This window comes from Plectropomus leopardus, chromosome 12, assembly GCF_026936395.1.
Source record: "Plectropomus leopardus strain MGB_pleo_1.0 chromosome 12, ASM2693639v1, whole genome shotgun sequence".
In the NCBI taxonomy this organism is placed as follows: domain Eukaryota; kingdom Metazoa; phylum Chordata; class Actinopteri; order Perciformes; family Serranidae; genus Plectropomus; species Plectropomus leopardus.
The window spans coordinates 32,923,718-32,945,755 of NC_142187.1; the positions used below are offsets into that span (position 1 = coordinate 32,923,718).

The 22,038-nt window shown below is 37.5% G+C and overlaps 1 protein-coding gene across 1 annotated transcript in view; it reads right to left on the reverse strand.

The window, feature by feature from the left end:
* Positions 1–22,038, reverse strand: part of gpr158b (G protein-coupled receptor 158b) — a 104,633-nt gene that overhangs the window by 16,818 nt on the left and 65,777 nt on the right. Inside the window, exon 8 of the mRNA XM_088085862.1 lies at positions 15,744–15,882. Within this exon, the coding sequence (XP_087941988.1) occupies positions 15,744–15,882 (139 nt within the window). The remainder of the gene's footprint in view (positions 1–15,743; positions 15,883–22,038) is intronic.

Sequence of the window (22,038 nt, forward strand, 5' to 3'; positions counted from 1 at the left end):
TGCTGCAGAACGTGTACACAAAAAAGTACACAAAAGCCTAAGTGGGCTTTGATGAGCGGCTGCATTTTGGCAAAATCCAGACACCATGACAGATAAATCAATGCAATCATTAGGAAGTAACAAGCTGAGGGTTATATTGTGCAAAATCAGTGAAAAGATTCCTCTGTGCCAAAATGCTCCAGTGTATATGTGTGAATCTCTGTGTGTGAGTACTTGTGTTTGCCACATAGTGAGGACCACAACACATTTTTTACTCAAGTGGGGACATTTTGGTCAGTCCTCACTTCTTCATAGGGCTGTTTGAGGGTTAAGATTAGGTTTTGAGGTTCAGGTTAGAATTAGGACCCTGAAACACCAAGCCTGGGGTTGGCACTTGGTTAATATCGGGCTGTTGATGAGTGTCTGGCGCCTTGGTGTTTTGATGGTGTGTCCCACACACGACATTAGTTATCCTCATGTTCAAGTTCAGCTCAGTGCACGAGAAGAGAAACATGAGAGAGGAAAGTAGGGTCCCTGAAAGTCTGAGGTTCAAATCATAAGTCAGAGTCCCCTCAGTTGGCTGAGATCGCTTCAAGTTGAGGAGACTTTTTTTTGTTTTTGGTTGTTTGTAGTGTACTTCTGGGAACATTCTGGCCTGCAAATTTATTTGCAGAGTGAGCAGCTTTCACGCTGCTCTTTGCTACAAACAGCAGCGGTCATGAAGGCAGCTGCCTGTAAAAAGAGAAGATTCGGTGGTCAGGCTCCAAGTTAACAAGATCTTCTGCCTCCTGCTGAGAAGTAATGAATTTATAGCTCACAGCAACTAAATATGACACAGTCTCTGGCTTTTGTTTGATATCTAGTGTCTGCAAAAAAATGTTGTCGCTCATCATTAGGATGGTTGGCTTGGCTACTATGTCACATTAATTTCAATGTCTTACTGATTGTCCCATTGAGCATTGATCATACTTTTAAACTCTATATGTTAGAAAAAAAGGAACACATAGCCAAATATTCATAATAAACAGCCAAATTCAATTTGACTGATATAATTCTGTAATTCGGGTACAGCCCTAAAGAAAAGACAACAAGTGGCTAAAGTCAAGAGTGTGTGAGATAAAAAAAAAAATAAAAAAGTTATTAAACTAGTTATAAGTTGTTTTTTTAATTTACTCTTTTTTAGCTATTGAGCTCTTTAGCTAAAACAGTTTGTAACTGTCTTATTATTTGCTCGTGCTAAACGGTTAAGTAGCATCTTGGATTTGTTCTGTTGATCTTTCAGTTTTAATATTTCTTTTTCATGATGGATACAGACTACTACTGCCTGCTGGTATAGAGCGTTACATATGCTCATGCATATGCAAAACGTACATGCTCGCTGGCTTTTGGCTGTAGTGTTTGCAGTGTGTTCAGAGGCCACTTTTTGGCTGGGAGACAGGCGACACGAGGCAATGCAACAGTCGGCCTTTGTTGCCACTAATTGTTTGATGTCACTTTGGTCTCTTTAGGTTAAGGTTAGAGTAAGGGGCTACGGGATGCTTTATATCAATGAAGGTCCCCACAAAGACAGAAGCACAAGGATGTCTGTGTGAGAGATGTTTTCTCATTGTTTGTCAAAGATCCACCAAGGTGGCTGAGAGGTTGTTGGTCCTTTGTCATCACTCCCACTAATCACATTCACATTCATAATTCACATTGGATATCCAAAATCACAGTGTGTGTGCGTGTTTTCATCAACCCTACGACACATACACACACACACACACACACACACACACACACACACACACACACACACATACATGCGAACATGAATAATAGGGGACTATCTAAGTGTACTATCCAAGAGGGAACCTTTATTAGCAGTCATTTTAAAAATACAAAACTAGAATTGAAAATTTACTTTTGAGGTCTTCTTTCACAATATTACTGCAAATGTGATTTTTACAATTTTTAAAAGAAATTGCCAAGAGGGGACCTGAAGCCTTGAGCGACGTCTGCCTATCAAAGGGGGGACATCCATATACTGCAGTCAAACTGGTTTATCCTGGTTCTCTCACCTATAGAGTGCTTCTTTTTCACTAAAACTTCATTTGTATCTTTAAAAATGGGTATGTAAACTTTATTGCTTGCAATATATCAACATTTTTTGTGATAATAAATATTACAGAAATAATACTTGCCAAAGCAAAGTATATCTTTTAAAGAAGGCTCCCATAATCCTGTGAATTCAGTTTTATCTTACTATTTACTGTTAATAACTTTATTGTTGTCTTTGTTTTTTATATATGAATATATATATAAATATATATATAAATGTATATTTAGACCAGACCAATTAAAACAAACAATGTATCACCAAAAATTCAGAAAAATAAATCTATAAGCGAGTAACATTATACATAAAATGATCAACAATATAATTACTTATTTTAATAAATAATATATTTATTTTAATTAATTAATCACTATAAAATGATTTAACACAAGTCTGTGACTAGACCTTAAAAGCTGTTTGCTTCCAAAAGAAAGAAATCAAACTGTGACATGACAGATGAGCTCAGGTCCAGAGAAGTCAGTGGCGCTTCTGGATTTTGTTGAATCTAGCTTTCACTTAGCATAATAGAGTCTTAAATTGCATTTATAGATGCAGTGATGAACTGTGTTCACTGTCAGTGGTTTTCAGTGTCCCCAAGCTCATTTTGTGATATCATGTTGGTATTTAATGCAGTGCAGCTTTATGGGTCAAAAGGTCATGGCCATTCATTTTGGTTTTTAGCCTTGTCCCTTTTATGCAGAGATTTCTCAAGGTTCTCTAAATCTTTTCATGCTATTATGGCAGATAGTTAATGGATTTGAACAGCAAATATCTTGTTTTTGTAATGTATTCCTTTGTGTTCACAATAGTTTTTCAGTGATGGATGAAACACCTGTGTTTGTTAGTGTATTTTAGCATTATCTAATCTAGACCCCATTCCACGATGTTTGTTTTTTTAATGAATACAGTCTGTAACACATACTACACACACACTGGCATGCAGCATTGTCACAGTGCACAGAGAGTGTGCGTGAAGTGAAAAGGCACATAATAAATGTTACGATAAGTTCACAATGACACTCAGCTTTACAGGACTTTACATTCCAGTATTGTAAACTGAAACTTTTCTTTAGCATAAAGTTTAACTGGTATGTTAGTGTTTTTGATGGGCATTGAAATGGTGACGGAGCCACCAACAACTCATCTCAAAACCATCACAACAGGATACACATCTATGAATGGGCCTTCATAAGTCGACTTCTGTTTGTACTCTTTGAACTTTGCACTCTAAAAAAGAAAAAAAATGTCCACACTCCATTTCCTTTTGTAAGAAAACTAAAAAGGAGTTTTAAATTAAAATTATGTAACATCAAACTTTGACTTGACCTTTAAAATTGTTCAATTTCCAAATACTTACCTGACCAGTTTTCACAAGTAGTGAATGTCAATCAAGCTGTTTCAATATACTTGTGTTCTCAGTCTGTACTTAAAGAAATGCAACTTGTTTGTTGGTGCACATTTCAGAAGAAGGTCCACCTTGAGTAGGATATAATGACATGAGTCCACTGTTGGCTGGTACATAATGTCCAAGTTCCTTCTTAGATAGCACGGAGGACGCGTTCACACTCAACCATGTAAAGCACATACAAAAATATTTAATAATACTTGTGAAAAAAATCTCATCTGAATAATGTTACATTTCTTCTTCAAATATGATTTGTTAGTATGTTTGTGTAACAGAATATAAAGGCTCAACTTTAGTGGCTGGCTTAACCTTTTATGGCTTGATACTGTATTAATGGGAAATTATGCCCATTTCTAAAATACATACATATTATTTCTATGATCTAAGGCAGTCTAAAAAGCATTAGTAAACATGGGCAACTCGCTCCCATATCCAAAAACTGGAGTGCTTGTGATGTCATGTGATATAAAGTGTAGAGTTGCTCCATTGATATGAAATTGTGAAAGATTTTCTAGATGACACTGAGAACAGCCAGAACAATGTTATAAGTATATGGGAACATTTTCTGTTACAGAACTGACAACACCAATATAATAAAGTTCATTTGGGTTTAAGGGATAACAAACATTCTGTTGGTCCCCAAAATTAGGCTCTCGATGAGCAGAAGGAGCAGCTCAGACTTTTACTTCATGACATTACAAGTCTGAGACTTCTTTCTCTAGTGTCTAGATCAGAGATATCACACATACTGGCTGATCCCTTGGCCATGGAAAAAACATACTGGAATTCCTACTTTAGATGTTCACCTTTACAATGAAGGGTTTCCCAGAAAGGACCAAAAGCGATATAAAGGTCAGCAACAGTATTTGCTGATTAATCATAAAAATAGATTTATTATCAGACTTTTACTGGAAATTCCCATTAAGAGTTATTACAAGCACAGGATCTCTTTTACAATGTATGTGCGTGCTTTCAATTTATATGCATAAGAATGCATTTTCTTTGTTGATCAACATTACAGAAAAAAGGGCCACACATATAGAATAGCTGACGGTGGTCCCAAGTTGGCTGGTACATAATGACACAAGTTCCCTTTTGGATAGGACAGAGTGATATTCACACTCCACCATAGATTAATGAAAAAGAAATAGAAAGGTGCATTTTGTAAAGAGAAAAATATCTAATGTATCTATTCAGTAAAGCTTCTCATTGTTTAGTAAATTGGCACCAGAAATGTTGCCATTGTAGCTTTTTAAAATAAAGGCTATAATGTGAACACAATTATAACTTGTCTTAATATTCACTGTGGCGTGACAGATGAGCTCAGGTCCGGGAAGTTGGCAGTGTTTCTGGATTTTGTTGATATCTGGCTTTCACTTTGCATAGTTAAGTCTTAATTTGCATTTATAGATACAGTGATAAACTGTGTCCACTGTCAGTGGTTTTAGTGTCCCCCGAGCTCATTTGTGATATCCTTCAGTCATGTTGGTATTTAATGCAGTGCAGCTTTATGGTTCAAAGGTCATGGCCATTCATTTTTGGTTTTTAGCCTTGTCTCTTTTATGTATTTCTCAAGGTTCTCTGAATCTTTTCATGCTATTATGATAGGTAATGGATTTGAACACCAAATATCTTGTTTTGTAATGTGTTCCATTGTGTTCAAAATGAATAGTTTTTTAGTGATGGATGAAACACCTGTGTTTGTAAGTGTATTTTAGCATTATCTAATCTAGACCCCATTCAAAGATGTTTGTTTTTTAAACTACAGTCTATAACATATACTACACACACTGGCATGCAGCATTGTCACAGTGCACAAAGAGTGTGCATGAAGTGAAAGGCACATAATAAATAATATAATAATACGATAAGTTCACAATGACACTCAGCTTTACAGGACTTTAAATTCCAGTATTGTGAACTAAAACCTTTCTTTAGCACTTAAAGTTTAACTGGTATGTTAGTGTTTTTGATGGGCATTGAAATGGTGATGAGCCACCAACACCTCATCTCAAAATCATCACAGCAGGATACACATCTATGAATGGGCCTTCACTAGTTATCTTCTGTTGACCCCATTCAAAGAGGCTTTATTGCAACCAGAACTAAGTTTTATTATTGTTATATCTATTTTTGGTTGTTTTGATAACTATAGTTGGTAACACATAGAGTTGTAAATTAGTTGGCAAATACAGGGCTGGTATGCAAGCATTGTCACTGCGGCTGACACAGAGAGTGTGCATGAAGGCATGTGAGATTGCTAAAATAAGTTTACATTGACACTCAGCTTTTACAGGTCTTTACATTCCAGTGTTGTCAACTGAAACAACTCTTTAGCACTTAAAGTTTAACAAATGTTAATGTGTTTCTGATACATTCGTTAAAAATTCAGACAAACAGAGCCACTGAGCCAAGATGCCCTACTGCTTTAGAGGGCCACTTAATAAATAATTACCTTTCAATTATTTCAGTGATATTACATACATGTGGTTATTATGTCACTTCCCAGCAGATGTTTCTTCACATGTTTAACTCCTTTTATTGAATAGCTTGTAGTCAATTGTGCAATTGACGACAAATGTGGAATTCTGCTTGTATTTCTACTCTTTACAGTTTAACATTATCTTACCCAACATCCACTTGTTTAACACAGGAAGAGGAAAAAGCCATGTTTCAGTCAGATACAACATCTAGGATATGAGAAGTAAGCAACCCTGAAGCCCAATGTGTAATGTCCTCCACGACCCATGACCATCGTCAGCTAGAAGAAACCATCCCCACTGCAGGGAATCAAGGCCTGACAGATTTTCACAGGCTGACTTGCAGAGAATCAAACCCCTCACCCACTGCAGGTCACTCACTTCTCAGTGGCAGCAGTCTCCACTGTTCAACACTCAAAGTTAGGATCTGAGAATCATATGGGTGCTGGTCACTCCACCTCTTCAGTGTAGAAGAAATTACATATTTTGTCCACTTCATCAACTGAAGGCCAAGTAAATATAAAATATATCTATAAAACTGTGTGTGAATGTAATAAAGACAGATTGCTTTCTAAAAGAATGCACAAAAGCCACTGAATCAAATGTACATAGATCATACAGAGATGAATAACATTTTTTCACACATATGAATACTCGCCTTTAGGGATGCTTCTTACTCCATAAATGTGGTAATTTTACGTGTCGGTATCATCTTTCTGAAGCTGGCAATACTGTATTATAGGCATCATTAATAATTTGTTAACTGACTGTTAATTATACTTTTGTCAATACTCCTTGATAACCAATGAAGAAATGATAACTAATTAACTTTACCCATTATAAGTAATGTTATAGATTGTTATTTTATTAGTCAAATACCAAGACTTATACAGTCTTGTATAAATACATAAACTAAGTATTAACGGTTTCCAACTAATTTGTAAACCTTTGTAAAACAAAAAAGTAAATTATACAATATAAATATCTCTTGGATAGATAGACCAAATATTTATAACACTTTGTTAACTATTAATAGTTGGTTTTTGAAAACTGTTTATAAACATTGTTTGGATGGTTTCTATAAAGTTGCAACTGCTAATGGTAATAAACTGTTAAACTGTTAACAAATACCATGTAGCAGATCTTGAAATACTATTTGGAAGACCATTATAAAGTTGCAGTTGCTATTTCAATCTTTTGAGTCACTTAATAAATAATGTCTTTTCTAAGCACTTTGTAAAGTATACATACACGTTTGCCCTTCATTAAATTTTAATAGGTTACAACAATAACCCACTACATTTATCTTTGGCTCAAAGTTGCATGTCAACATTGACTTTCTGTTCATATATGTGTTTAAAATGATAATCCACAATCAGGACACAAACATGTACTCTTTATGTAGCTCACCTATAAAACATTTAAAAGGGCCAAATTAGTTTTACTCCACAATCAATAACCATTGACAACATTTTAACTATCTAAATAATGTTTGTAGATGCTTTACAGAGTATCTAATTCTGTAGTATTGTTTACCTCTTTAGTTAAAACAGAACCTTTTATTATAATTAGAATAATGAAATGTAAACTTGAGGCAATAACCTGTGCAACATCAAATGGTATGTCATGAAATAACAGATGTAATCATTAGGTAACTGAATATGTTCAACTACTTAAATATCCATAATAGTACAAGTTTTGAAAAAAAAAAACAGTATTTAAAATGGGAATTAAAGTGGAGAATTGTATGCCTACTCCGTACAATTTCAGGGTGTTCTTCCCAATAATCCAGGGATGTTGTACTAACCAAGATAAGCAGTGTGTGCTACTTGTTAAACTCCAGGATGGGGAATAAGCCACGTTTCAGTCAGTCTAAATCAGATACAGCATCTTGGATATGAGAAGTTAGCAACCCATAGCTCAATGTGTCATGCGCGACCACATCAACTAGAAGAAACCATCCCCCACTGCAGGGAATCAAGGCCTGACAGATTTTCACAGACTCACTTGCACAGAGTCAAACCCCTCACTCACTGCAGGTCACTCACTTCTCAGTGGCAGCAGTCTCCACTGTTCAACATTCAAAGTTAGGATCTGAGAATCATATGGGTGCTGGTCACTCCACCTCTTCAGTGTAGAGAAATTACATATTTTTGTCAGCTTCATCAACTGAAGGCTCATAAATCTAACAATATATCTATAACACCATGTGATTGCTTACTTAATAATGCAGAGCACCACTGAATCAAATGTTTAACATCTTAGAGATGAACAACAATTTTTTCACAAACAAATGAATATTTAACCTCCTTTAGGGATGCATTTCGCTCCATAAATGTGCTGGTAATTTTACATGTCAGTGTCATCTTTCCTAAGCTGGCTGTTAACTGACTGTTAATTATACTTTTGTCAATACTACTTGATAACTAATAAATAAATTGCAACTACTGATGGTACGCTGATACACTGATACACTACTGATGGTATATTGTTAAACTGTTAAAAAATACCATGTAGTGGATCTTGACATATTATTTGGGAGGCCATTTTAAAGTTGCATTTGCTGTTTTAAATCTTACAGTCACTTAAAAATGCTTTGTTTCTCAGCGCTGTGTTAAGCATGCATACCGTTTGCCCCCATTAAATGTTTTATAGGTTAGAAAACTATTTATTTTCATATATAAGTTCAAACTGATTTATGACCAAACCTTTTAAATTTATATCACTGCAGCTCAAATGAAAAGGGTTCAGGAGGTGAAAAATGGACTACATAAATTCAACATTTACAGATCAATAACAAAACCTATGTTACAAAACTACAATAATCCACCATGTTTTTCTCTTTGGCTCAATGTTGCATTCTGACATTTTATTTCTGTTTCCTGAATATGTTTAACATGATGATCAGGCGATCACTCTTACTCTTTAGTTTTGTTTTACTCCTATAGTTGAAACCAAACCTTTTATTATGATTAGAACAATTAAATGTTAACTTGGCACAATAAACTATGTAACATCACAATGGTTTGCCATGAAATTCATGTAATTATTAGGTGATTAAATATGTTCAAATATTTAACTATCCAGTAAAAAAAAGTACAACTTTTGTATCGGTATTCAAGCTAGTGGGAATTTGAGTGGAGAATTATATGCCCAATCTGTAAAACTTTTAGGATGTTCTTCCCAATAATCCAGAGATGTTGTACCAGCTAAAATAAGCACTGTGTGCCACTTGCTTAACCCAGGACAGGGACAGACCCATGTCTCAGGCAGTCAGAGTTGGATGTAACATTCTAGCTAATATAAATTAGCATCTCTGAAGCTTAATGTGGAATGGCCTATTGACCATCGTCAACAACAAAGAAACCAACCCCCACACTGCAGAGAATCAAGGCCTGGCACAGAGCTGCACACGCTGACCCCTCACCCTCTCCAAGTCACTCATTTCTCAGAGGCAACCTTAAAAGGCACATGGGTGCTGGACACTCCACTCAGTCAATGTGGAGGATTGTTTAATGCTTACATCATAAACTAAAAACCCTTTAAGGAATTTGAAATTCTTCCTTATAAACCAAAACTGTGTTGAATAATAATAAGTCCCTCTGGTCACTGCAGCATGCACACAGAGAGATGGCAAATCATTTAATCCAATACAAAATGAGTAGTCAGCCTCTGTTAAAGACACAATCCATAAATGTGCTGGTAATTTTGCATGCCAGTACACCCATTTAAAAACTCTCAGTTCCCTCTCCTACAGCAGAAGACTTTAAAGGTCGTACACAGCAGACAATCCAATCCAAATCTCTCAGCGTTATTTTTTTTATTTTTTACTTGAAAGTGAATCCTATTTTGATCCTAGTTCTGCAGTTTTTGTATTGTTGGCTGTTTATATTTTCTTTAGTTGTTTTAGTAGTTGTAGTTGTTTTGGTTTTTCTTGAGATCTAGTAATGTGTATATACAATTTTGTCTGTCTAATGCAGATTTAAGATTAATTTAAAACATTGGAGAAAATATAAAAACAAAACAAAACAAAACAAGAAGTGTCATTTTGTACAGGCCAGAGGGAGGACAAAGTGTGGACTGACTTTCCTTTTTTTAGAATTTAAAGTTAAAGTACAGCCAAAAGTACAGCCAAAAACCTATAGAATTTTGATATATAGTTCATCTCAGCAGTTGAACAGAGGGTTTCAGAGGTTAATCATTCCTCTAACTGCTTATCCCTGTAACTGAGACAAACTGATTGCTCACAAAACCTCCCATATTATAAATACCATTAAAAGATTGCTCTAGTCATTTATATCATGATGGGTTGTCAATGTGTTTTTCAACACAAGGTAAAAGGAGCACACTCTTAAACAGCAACTCAAAAACTTATTCATGTGCACGATTCAAAAAGCAATATGCTGAAAAAACTAAAATGATATTTCTATCTCCAATTTCCTAAAAAAATAAATAATTTTATTATTACATTTTGTAAGATTATTTCTTTTGAACAATAATGCATCTAACTTCTTTTTTCCTATTCCTATTCTTGTCATTTATCCATGTTGAAATGGGAATGTCACTCTATACTATATATCTAAGATGGAACTTGTGTCATTATATACCAGCCAACAGTGGACTCATGTCACTTTATACAACTCAAGTGTGGACCTCTTTTTTGTAATATGGAGCGACAAATAAAATGGATTCTATAGATGGGCACACATACATTGGATTTCAACCATAACAATAAATGCCAAATTCAGCTGATTCCTGTGAATTCTGGAGACCCTGCAATTTTGTCAAATCACTGCAACTATACAGAATTCTTAACTATTTAAACCGGTTAAAATCTGATTTTCACTGTATGTCTGCCCACAACTAATCCACTCAGTTCCTCAGTTGCCCTCTAAGTATTTCTGAGTGGCTCTGATGTTTTACAAAGAAGACTTTGGACCAGCAAAGCTATTTTAAATTATTTGCTTCATTTTATGCAAATATTGGCTCTGAAAAGGCATCATTCAATGATGATGAAACTTTATTCCTTTTTTAAAAAAAAAAATAACATTTTTGTTTTAATATTCTTTTCCCAATAGAAAAAAAAACTTTAAATCCTCAAAAATAAAACCTAAAACTTGCATGGCATTTTTTTTGCTTGTAAAAACTGTTAAATGGAAGTTTTGAGTACGTCCATCCATATTCTCAAGTGATGCTAGCCACGCAAGATGTATGCAGATGTGCCTCGTGCTGTCTGGCTGTCTACTGACGTATAATAACAATGCCGCTGGCTCTGTCCGGCTATGTTCTCATCTCACATCATCCTGCCATGATCCAGATTGATGCAGGTATGCCAAAAGCACTGACAGAGGGAATGTATTTGAAAAGTTAACAATGAGAATGGACTGGGGTAGCCCCCTTTTTAAACACAGTGTCAAGCTATAAAATGGTAAAGACATCCACAACGGCTGAGCCTTTATATTCAGTTACAAAAATACATACTTACAGATCCTTTTAGAAGCAAAAAAAATTACATGATTTAGTTTAGATATATTTACAAGTAACTTGTGTCATTATGTACCAGCCAACTATGGACCTCTGTTGCTTTATACTACACAAGTGTGGACCTCTTTTGCCTGTAGAGTAGATCAGCAAATAAAATGCATTCCTGTGATTATAGAGAAAAAAAACATATGTACATTGTAAGATTGACAGAAATCTAGTGCTTCTAGTGCATCTAAAAACTCAAAGGGAGTTTTGGAGGATTGAGCTAATCTCAAGGTTAAGTTAAATTCTGATAATAAACTAATTTAAGCAATTCATTAAAATTAGTAAAGATCTTGCTGTATTTTCTCTCCACATTTTCTTCCCTACCATTATTATTATTATTATTATTATTATTATTATTATTATTATTATTATTATTGTTATTGTTATTGTTGTTTCTCCTTTCTTTGGATTTTAAAATATTTCCTTGCCCTCTGGGAAGCCGTGTAAAACAGTGTCAAGCTAGATGGTTAAGCCATCCACTAAACTGAGCCTTTATAGTTTGTTATAAAATATTAGTTATAATTATAATAATCACAGTCATTGTAATCATAGTTGAGGAATAATTTTGAATTATTTAGGTGAGATTCTTTCTTTTGTGTAAGTCTTATCTATCTCATTTTATTTATTCTTTTACATGGTGGAGTGTGAACGTCTCCATGCTATCCAAGAGGGAACTAATTGTCATTATGTACCAGCCAACAGTGGACTCATGTTGCATTATCCTATGTTTGGACATGTTTTCTATAATGTGCACCCACAAACAAATTACATTTCTATGAGTACAGACTGAGAGTGTATATTGAAGTATATTGAAAAACTGATTGACATTCAGTGCTGCGTGAAAACTGGTCAGGTCAGTATCGTCAGGACTGAACAACTTTAAAAGGTCTAGTCAAGGTCTGATGTTACATCATTTTACATAATTAAACCTAAAAAGAAAAAATCTTACTGCTGATCATTTTATGTAAAGGTTTATTCTGCTTGGATTATAGTTTTCTTGCTTTTTTTAAGGCTCTAAAATACTGATTTCTCTCCGGCCTTCTGGGTAGCCCTTTATTTTATTACAGTATAGAGCTTAAAACTTATGAAATCACCTAAAGCCAAGCCTTGAATTTTAATGCAAAGACTAATAACAAATCACGTTTCAGGAGACTGGTGTCTTTATTAACCCTATCATGCTATTTGTATCATATTTGATACATTACATTCTGTGGCCTTCATGTCACCCACATTAACATTACTAAAGCCTGTTTAACGGCACATCTGCAGTCTGAAAGGATGCTGGGGAGAAGGAGTGTTAAAAGCGGCGATGTGTGAATGGGTCGTTCAAATACCAGCTCCAACCAGGAGGGAGAGCTCTGAATATGGATATAAACACTCACACACACTTTGGTCCCCTCTTGGCAAAATCTGAAAAATTTCACCAGTGGCCATAACACATGATTTTATGATGATTTAGAGCATGTCCAAGTGGGGACTTAAAAAATGTCCCCTGTTAGTTTTGCCGTTCCCTGTTGGTGACTGTGTAACGATGAGTATGTTCCCTGTTATATATATGCGCGAGTGCACACACACACACACACACACACACACACACACAAGTCCAGCCTTATCTCTGGGCCGCAGCGGCAGACCGACTCTGTCAGCTCACCAAAGAAATGCCTCTCTTTTTTTTCCCTCAGCAAGCGAGAACAGCTTGATTTATAACAGTTTCGCAGCACTGATGAAGGTGTACCCATCGGACTTTTCAGTTTCTCAACAGATTAAAAGAATGTGATCTTTTTCTTTTTATCCAACTGAGCACAATAGGCCACTGCCAAAATGAAAGAATATTCAATCACCAACAGTTTTATCGGCGAAAGTGTGACAAATGGAATTTTTTGCCCCAGGCGCCTGCGGGCGGACTTAAAAAAACACCTGACCGGTTTTATTCCCGCTGCAACAGGACTGACAAAGTATTCGTTGCTTTAGGAGTCTTTTAAAAATTTGTACTACCGCCAGTTTGTGTTTTTTCAACTCAGTCAAAACCCACATTCAGACATGGGCACATTAAAAAACAGCTTTAACTGTAAATAAGCTCCTTCCAGGCACATAGGAAAGCAGAGTTTTCAGAATTCAGAGTCGAATCGGATTTTACAGTTCAACACCATGATTCAATCGTTTACAATATCATTCACAGGTGAGGCAGTAATGCATTCTTCCAAATCTCCCACATGCATTTAATGCTAAACAATTAAGTTTTTCTTTTTCCAAACACCTCATCTGTGTTACTACCAAACATGACTATAAGATTTACATGTACTGTAAGACACATGAAAGGATGTATTGTGCATTTCAATCATGTTTCAAGTCTCTGCAAGCTGATTTTCTTGCAGCACAAACATGAAAAAGCTGCCTGAAGGTAGAAAAATCACATTCATCAAAGCAGCCTCAGGTCTCCTTTGCAAAGCATCTGACAAAAGTTTTCAGATGTGTGATAAAACGAGTGCATCCAAAAAATGTTTAAGACAATGAGCTTAATCTTGAGACAAACTAAACTTGTAAAACTTTGTAGCCCAGGCTGTTGCTGCATTGTTTTGTGTAAGACATGACACATGATGGAAAACAATGGCAGCAGATGAATATAATCTTTTTGGGCTAAAAAAGCTCAAAACACAAAATTGGGTTTTTATCACATTTCATTTTTGTCATGGAAAAAGTATTGGCAAACAGTTGCCTAATTATACATCTTGCAGAAATGTGGGACCATTATCTTTCATTTTGAATCATATTTCTACCCACCAGTCAGTCCCTCCAGGAATTCTCGGGCTTGTTTTTGTGATTATTGCGGCCAAAAATTCCTACTCTGACATCAGCTTTTCTAAAAAACTGCAATGCATGTTGTAATATAACCTATCTATAATAATCATGATATGTTGCATTGTAAGAGCAAATAATCGCATTAAATTAAATTAAAAATGCAGCAGGAGCTACAGGAGCTGTTGTTGCACCACATAACTCCTTACTTAAAAAGTTGAGTGGATCATCTGCAAGTTTTCAATTAACAATTCCTCCGTGAAATTGTGGACTATCACCTCCCAAAAATCCCTCATACTAATGCAGACTGACAATATGGTTAGGTTTAGGCAAACAAGGCACACAAAAAACACACATCGAAACGGGAAGTGAACTTCAGACTCCCACATGAAAATCAGTTGTTTGTGAGACCCATCCACACCTACCTGCCCTGTAAGCACACTCGCAGTCCTTATATTATGTCATTACGGCAGCATTATTATCTGACGCTGTGCTTTAGGGTTTTATGCCCATGTGACCGGTTCTGTCAAGTGACATCACCCATGCCAGTTGCATGTGGACGCACCCTGTGCTGTCCGGCTGTCTGCGGCCTACAATAACGGCACTACCGGTTCTGTCTGAGTATGTTCTCATATAACGATGTATGGCGGTGTTCCCGTTGGATGTGAAAAGTGGCTTTTGGCATCACACTCGTACGCCAAAAAGCACTGACAGAGCAAACATATTTGAAGAGTTCAGATTGAGAACGGGCTGAAAATACTTGATTGTCAAATTAACGTTAAGGCTGATATTTAGTCTCCTTTTAGCTCTATTTTTGGTCTCCACCAACTCCTAGGCTAAATATTAAGTGGCTGTTTAGCTGCTAAATGCTCCACTATCCTCACAAGCTATGACGACTACACAAACAAAAACACACTGAAAGGTTGTCTGAGTACGAAACGTTATTCACCACCTGTGACAGAAAGGCATACAGTCAGTTACAGGAGTTTATTTTGGGGATCCGGCACAGTAAATCTGTGCTGCGTTTCTGCCAGGGAAGACATTTTTTATTAACCTCCTTTGCACTGGCTCACCCAGGCGCTCTGCTGACACTGTTCATTTCCCTGATGAAGGAGGCGGGTGAACTCGCTGCCTTTCATCTGACATGTTCAGCTCTTGTAAAGCCCCGCACTAACACGCAAATATTCCTATGATTTTGATTAAACAACAGCTCGTGCAGCAAGAAGCGGAGAAGTCGTCTGAGCCCCGTGCCACCGTTCACACTACTTCCTCATTACTGTCACAGAGAGGATTTCATCGTTTCACAGTCTTAGCTCCGTCTCAGGTCTCTATTATGTCTTTTCCTGTCCCCTCTCTCAGTCAGCATACAATACAATTTAGCCGAATCACTTCTGACCACACATCTTTTACCTTTCACACCCTCTCGACTCTGTTTCACCTCGTTTTCCTCACCCACCTGATGATGTGGAAGATGGCCGATATGAGGAGCTCATTGTAGATGGCCACCGCCATGTAACGTGGCTCGTGGAAGGCCGAGGGCACGGTGCGGACAGCGTAGCAGAGGTACACCCCCCACAGCAGGAACAGGAACTCCGCTAAACAAAAGAAAGAAAAAAAGATCACAACGAGAGGACTGATTTAAAGTCTTTCTTGTGTTTAATTTAATTTTAATAATTAGGTCTTTAAATAAGTCTCTGTATACCCCTCAAGCTGGGACAAGCCTATAAAATCCATAAAGTAGTATTTTTTTTTGTAGTATAAAATGCCTCCACTGAGGCTGTAAACTTGTGTCTTTTTTCAAACTCAATCTAAAGTTTTAACATTAAACTTTTTAAGAAAACGCACTAATTTGTTTTCTTTCTGAGGGTGAGATGAGAGGATCGATAACACTATCGTGTCTCTGAGTGAGCTGGGAGGCGATTTGTTTAGCGTTGCATAAAGACGGGAAGCTGGGGGACACAGCTAGCCTGGCTCTCTCCAAACTTACAAAAAACACCCACTAGCACCATTAAAGCTCAATAATTAAAAATCTGTATCTCCTTTGTTTAATTCATACACAATGGCAATGTACAAATGAAAATATCTGCCCAGCAAACAAAAAAGCAGTTGGTAGGCACTTAGTTTACTGCAGGGCTCTGTACAGGCACGACGATGGTACCAGACTGTGACAAGAAGGCTCTGAACTTTGCTTTTAATTGTTTATTATAACTTTCTGTATGGATTTAACAAATGAGACAGACGTTAAAGTCAATTTTTGAGTCCATTTTCCCTCCAAGCGTAGCAACTATCAACAAGACAGGACACACTGCACTGTGTTTTTCACTGTTACCTTGGTTGTTCCCACATCTGCTGTTACTGCTGGTTATAGTGACAATAGCAAAGAATGACACTGATATTCTTTGGAAACTGATAACTGATAGCTACCTGGAAAACAAAAGCCCTATCCTCTTCCTGTGTTGGCTCAGCAATGGTTGACATCTTTTGTGCCGAAAGTTTAGACTTTCTGGTTTTTAACTTGTTTTAATTGACTTGTTGTTGTTTTACATTGCTTTATGATAATTTATGATTTTTTAAAAATATATATATTATTTTCTTTACTGGTATTCTGATGTATTCTGATTGTTTTATGTTTTTTATCGTGTACTCAGGTCTCTCTTGAGACCAAAAATCAATCAATCAAAATTAAGCTTTTTTTGAACAAATAAATACACATTTTTTTCATGTTAAAATAGCATTATATTTGGTGACGAGCGCGTTATGACATGTTTTAGACTTGAAACTCAGAGTTTAGACCTTGGGACTTGACTTGGAACTTGTCTGTCTTGACTCAGGACCTAAGCACTAAAAGACTTGAGACTTTCTTGTGACTTGAAAATCAATGACTTGGTCCCACCACTGTCAGACAGAACCGAATAGTGAAACGAGGCTTATAGGGAACCAAACTACACACTGATTGTTCTACAGCCACTAAATTGTGTAATCAACACTTAGTTATAAGTTTATTTCGACTTTAAAAAGTGAGCTTTAATGGTGCTGGTAGGCAGTTTGACCTCTGGATGGAGCCAGGCTAGTCGTTCCCACATGTTTACAGTCTTTATGCTAAGCTAATCACCTCCAGGCTCCAGCTTCGCACAGACATCAAAGTGGCATCAATCTCCTCATCTCAGTCTCAGAAAGATATCTATCCCCCCAAATGTTGAGCTATTCCTCTGAGCATTGAATTCGTCTCTGTTTTATTTACATGCTAAATGAGAGCAGCACTGTTGCTCTGACTCATACTGAAAATCTGCAAAACTGAGATGCAGAGTCACTGAGGAAGTACGCAGTTAATCAACACAAACAAGAAGTTGGAAGAAGTTGTTCCTCCATCTTTGACCCCGCTTTGACGCCGGCTGCTGGTAGCGCTCACGGCAATAATGTAGATTCAAATTAAGCAGCTCCAAATTTAGCAACAGTTCCTTGTGTTTGTGGTGTTTTCCCAGAGTGAGGCAGCTGCTTCCCCAACAGTGAGATGACACCTCTCCTGCTATCGTCTAATCGCACCAAGGTCACACGGCCCGCCTGCTGTTCACAGGGAAGATGTATTTTGTTCATATACTGTGCAATATATGTGCACAGAGAGCTCATTATCATCTCACCGGTATAATGACATTTTAAAGAACTGCAAAAAAAAATCAATATTAATTATCTTGGCTGTTATGAAGAGGATTCCTTTAGGGTCACTGCATTTTGGAGGTGTGAAATTATGTCTTGAAGCAAATCTAATTGAATTTAAATTTGGTGTACACTCTTATAAATAAAGGTGCTTATTAAAATCTTTGTTAACACTTTCTATGAAGAACACATCTATAATGCATTGTAAGATAAGATAAGATACTATGAGGTACTTTAAAAAATAATTACAAATATAAAAATATTGAATAGTAAAAAAACAAGGTGCAAAAATAGCACATAAAATTACAAGGTGCAACAACTCAACAGTCGAGAAAAATATAAAACTAGAAAAAAAAGAAAAGAAAAATATGTACAAACAAATATATATAGCTATTGCACATGGACAGCATTCATAGTGAATTATAATGCACTCATAATACTTTATGACTACATTCATAAACACACATAATGATGCACTATATCATTTATGATGGTCATAAACCATTATAAATGTGACTTATAATGATTGATAAGTGACAAGAATCTTACAGAAGCTCTCAGCTAGTTAAAAACTAGCGGGTGACTGATGGGTCCTTATGTCACCCGTCAGAGGGAGAGTTTATTGGTCCGGTTCGATGCAGTACACTCTGGTAGTTGAAGGTTTTCTACATTTTGGGCAAAAACATCGCCTTTTCTCTGTTTTCTCTGGTCATGTATCACCAATTTTAAAAGTATCTGTGTCTTTATATTGAGAGACAGCCTAATTTCATGAGATAACCATCTTTCCAGCAATGAAACACTTCTTTAATGGAACTTTTAGTTTTACAAAGAACAGTTAAAAAAATGTTCAAAAATAGCAACTGGTTTTGGGCTGAACCTCAGCCCTTCAGGAAGAACCCTTTGGGAGCCCCTCTTTGAACAAAGAGATGATGCCTCTTTTACTGGAAAAAAGTTTCATGTTTTCAGATTAAAAATCCTTTCAGTTGTTACAACACTGCGTATAAAAATTCCAAATGAGCATCTCCAAGTCAAATCGAGCTATATGAGCTTGTTGTTATGTTTGCAGACAGCAAAGAGCTCCAAGAACCCTGCCAAGGACTGTGTTGGCATATGAGCCCATAAAGTCTTTACGGTGATTACAGTCCATTAATATTCATGAATGGGCCTCGTCTATAAATCATCACTAATTACTTGGTACTTAGCCCTTGAATCAGGATGCATGGAGAGCTGCTTGCAAGAGGGAAAGGATAACAATTCCCACTAACGCAGATTAATTGCGGATTCAAATGAAATGCTTATTGTTGACATTGTCAATACTGTTTTGGTTCAACTCTGCTTTGTTTTGTGTTTCCAGACAAAATGGGATGATTTATTTCTTTTTTTTCAGACCAACATGTGTTCCTTTGTCAGCATTATAACAAAACAAGCAAAAACACACAAAAAAAGCAATTAGATTAATTTTCACAAGCATGACATGCTCTGTTGAAATCCTCCTCGGCAGCTTCGCAGGGAGCTTCCTGTCCTTCAGTGTAGCCTCGACACACCAACGTGTTCTCACTGGCTGTCACAGCGAACAGCGGGGATCCCTCGTTTTCTATTTCGTCTTGAGCGCACACACAAATCCACACCGACACGCACGGATGTAAAAAACTCAAAACTCAGGGACTGCTGTGTTCTACGTGTTTCATCCCATTTACTGCGTTTGTGGGAAGCTGTCACGGCACAAACATGCCGTCACTTCCTCTGAAGATGCAGCGCTCCTCTGTCGCCTCTCCAGAGTGTCCTTAGCTGTCCTCCCTCTTCTTCTTCTTCTTCTTCTCTTCCTCTCAAGTCCTCCCTCCCTCCCCAGCTGGTGGAAAACTCTCTCTGCATCGTTTCCCACATCCCTCCGAGCTTCATACTTCACAGGCTGCACTCTTCTTTTTTCACTGCCACTTCTGTCTCTCTCTCTCTCTCTCTCTCTCTGTGTCTGCCTGTCCGTCAGTTTTCAGAGGCAGACCGAGCTTCTCTTAGGGAGCCATCCTTTGCCTCTTTCCAAACAGGATTAGTCTCCCCTGCTGTCAGACTGGCTTCAGTGAGGTGCCCATCACTGCCTCCTGCTTCAAGAGTCTGTCATTAGGAAGCTACTGTAACACACACACACACACACACACACACACACACACACACACACACACACACACACACACACACACACACACACACTCGCACGCACACACACACACACACACACACACACACACACACACACACACACACACACACACACACACACACACACACACACACACGGCCCTCTGGGTTCTCACCAGACACATGAGGGACAAAACCTAAAACTTCGCACCAAAACAACCACAGTTAATGCCTGTTAGCGTGACAGAGGAGCTGGGTGTTGCTACTCAATACCTATCAACTGAGATGACTCAAAACTAAGTAGTATCATAACTTCTCCTGTCAAACAATAGCTGATAAATATGGTAAAAAAAAAAAAAGTTTAATGCTTTCATATGACTGGCTCACTACTGCAGCAGCTACGGCCCGTACCAGGGGCAGTGTTTTCCCTACAATGTGCACCACAGGGCCAAAACATTTGCGAGGTTTGCGTAGGACGCCACAGTACCCTGTATTTTTTCCCCTTAGGAGGCAGAAATCATGACCCACCCTACTCTGCCTCTGATTGGCTAGTACTCTGTGCCTTCGTCAGCTTTCTCACCAAAATTAGCTTTCAAACATGGATAAACTCCTTAAAGACTGCATTCACACTGCCAGTTAACACCACACCAGTCTGTCTTTCTGTCAGCTGTCGGTAAGTGTGTGTGTGTGTGTGTGTGTGTGTGTGTGTGTGTGTGTGTGTGTGTGTGTGTGTGTGTGTGTGTGTGGGTTGTATTTTTGGTGTATCCATGCGACATGACAGACAGGCAGGAGAACAGGTGAAGAGCAGCAGGAACAGAGGTCTTTGAAAACTTTTCAGCGGTTTATTTTCTTTATATATCTCTTACTTATTCAGTCTCTCTTTCAAACTGCAGATGTATTTGGATCTGTGTTTTAGCTGTTTAGGTGGACACGGACAGTAATTATTGACGGCACGTTATTGCATCTCACTGGCCGGGGAGCTAAAATGACCGTGTTTACCCGGGAATTGTGTTCCCATAAATGCCGACTGGAGCTCGACTGCAGATTTTTTTGACTGGGGTGTGAATGCCGATCACATGCCTTCTGATTGCATTAACAATCCAGATGTTAGCAGGTTTTTTGTGCAGTGCGAATGAGCTTTTAGAGACAGGGCAGTGTGTTTATGTGTGAGTTCTTGAGCAAAAGCATTAGAGTGCTTGATTATCAGTGAATGCATCAGAGTATACGGAGCAGAGCAGAAAAACGCGTCTTTGCCTAGCAGCAAATGTGCGGTTTAAATCACAAGTTACGGTCAATAAATGCTGCTGCTTCTCAAGATCAAGTGGAGCAAACGTGTTGCTGCTGGTTTAAGTAAAGGAAGTTAACCCCGAAGTTACTTCAGCTCTGGAGGTAAACAAATCTCCGCTGTGCTCGCTGACTACGGTCAGGGAACTGAAACAGTAAAAGTTATCAACTGGTTAGGTTTAAAAAATAATCGTTTTTCGAGATTTTCCAAAGTGCCTGGATTAAACCCTGATGGTTAATTGAGTCATTTTGCCTCGATTGTGTGATGCTCAAAACAATTTATCAACCATTTTAGCGCGAAAATCATACACTGAAGCCGCAGCGAGGGAGAGGCTCGCAGGAAGTCACAGACACAATGGCAGCGAATCCTGTCAATTTTCAAAATAAAACACTGTGCAGGTGGTTTTGCTTTATTAAATCAACTATGGCGAACTATAACATATGAACAAGTGCACGTGTCAACAGTGTTTTTGCCAGAAAAGGGGATTGCAGGTTTAAATTCCTGCAGCAGGGAATCAAAAGAAAGGTGGGGTAAAGTTGCAGTAGGAAAAAATGCAACAAATTTACATTAAAAGTTATTTAGTGAAGCAATTTGTTTCACTTGAGTTTAATAAAGCCTACAGATTGTGGCAAGTCACCGCCTTCTCTATTATTCTTATTTTATTCTGTGATAGATTATC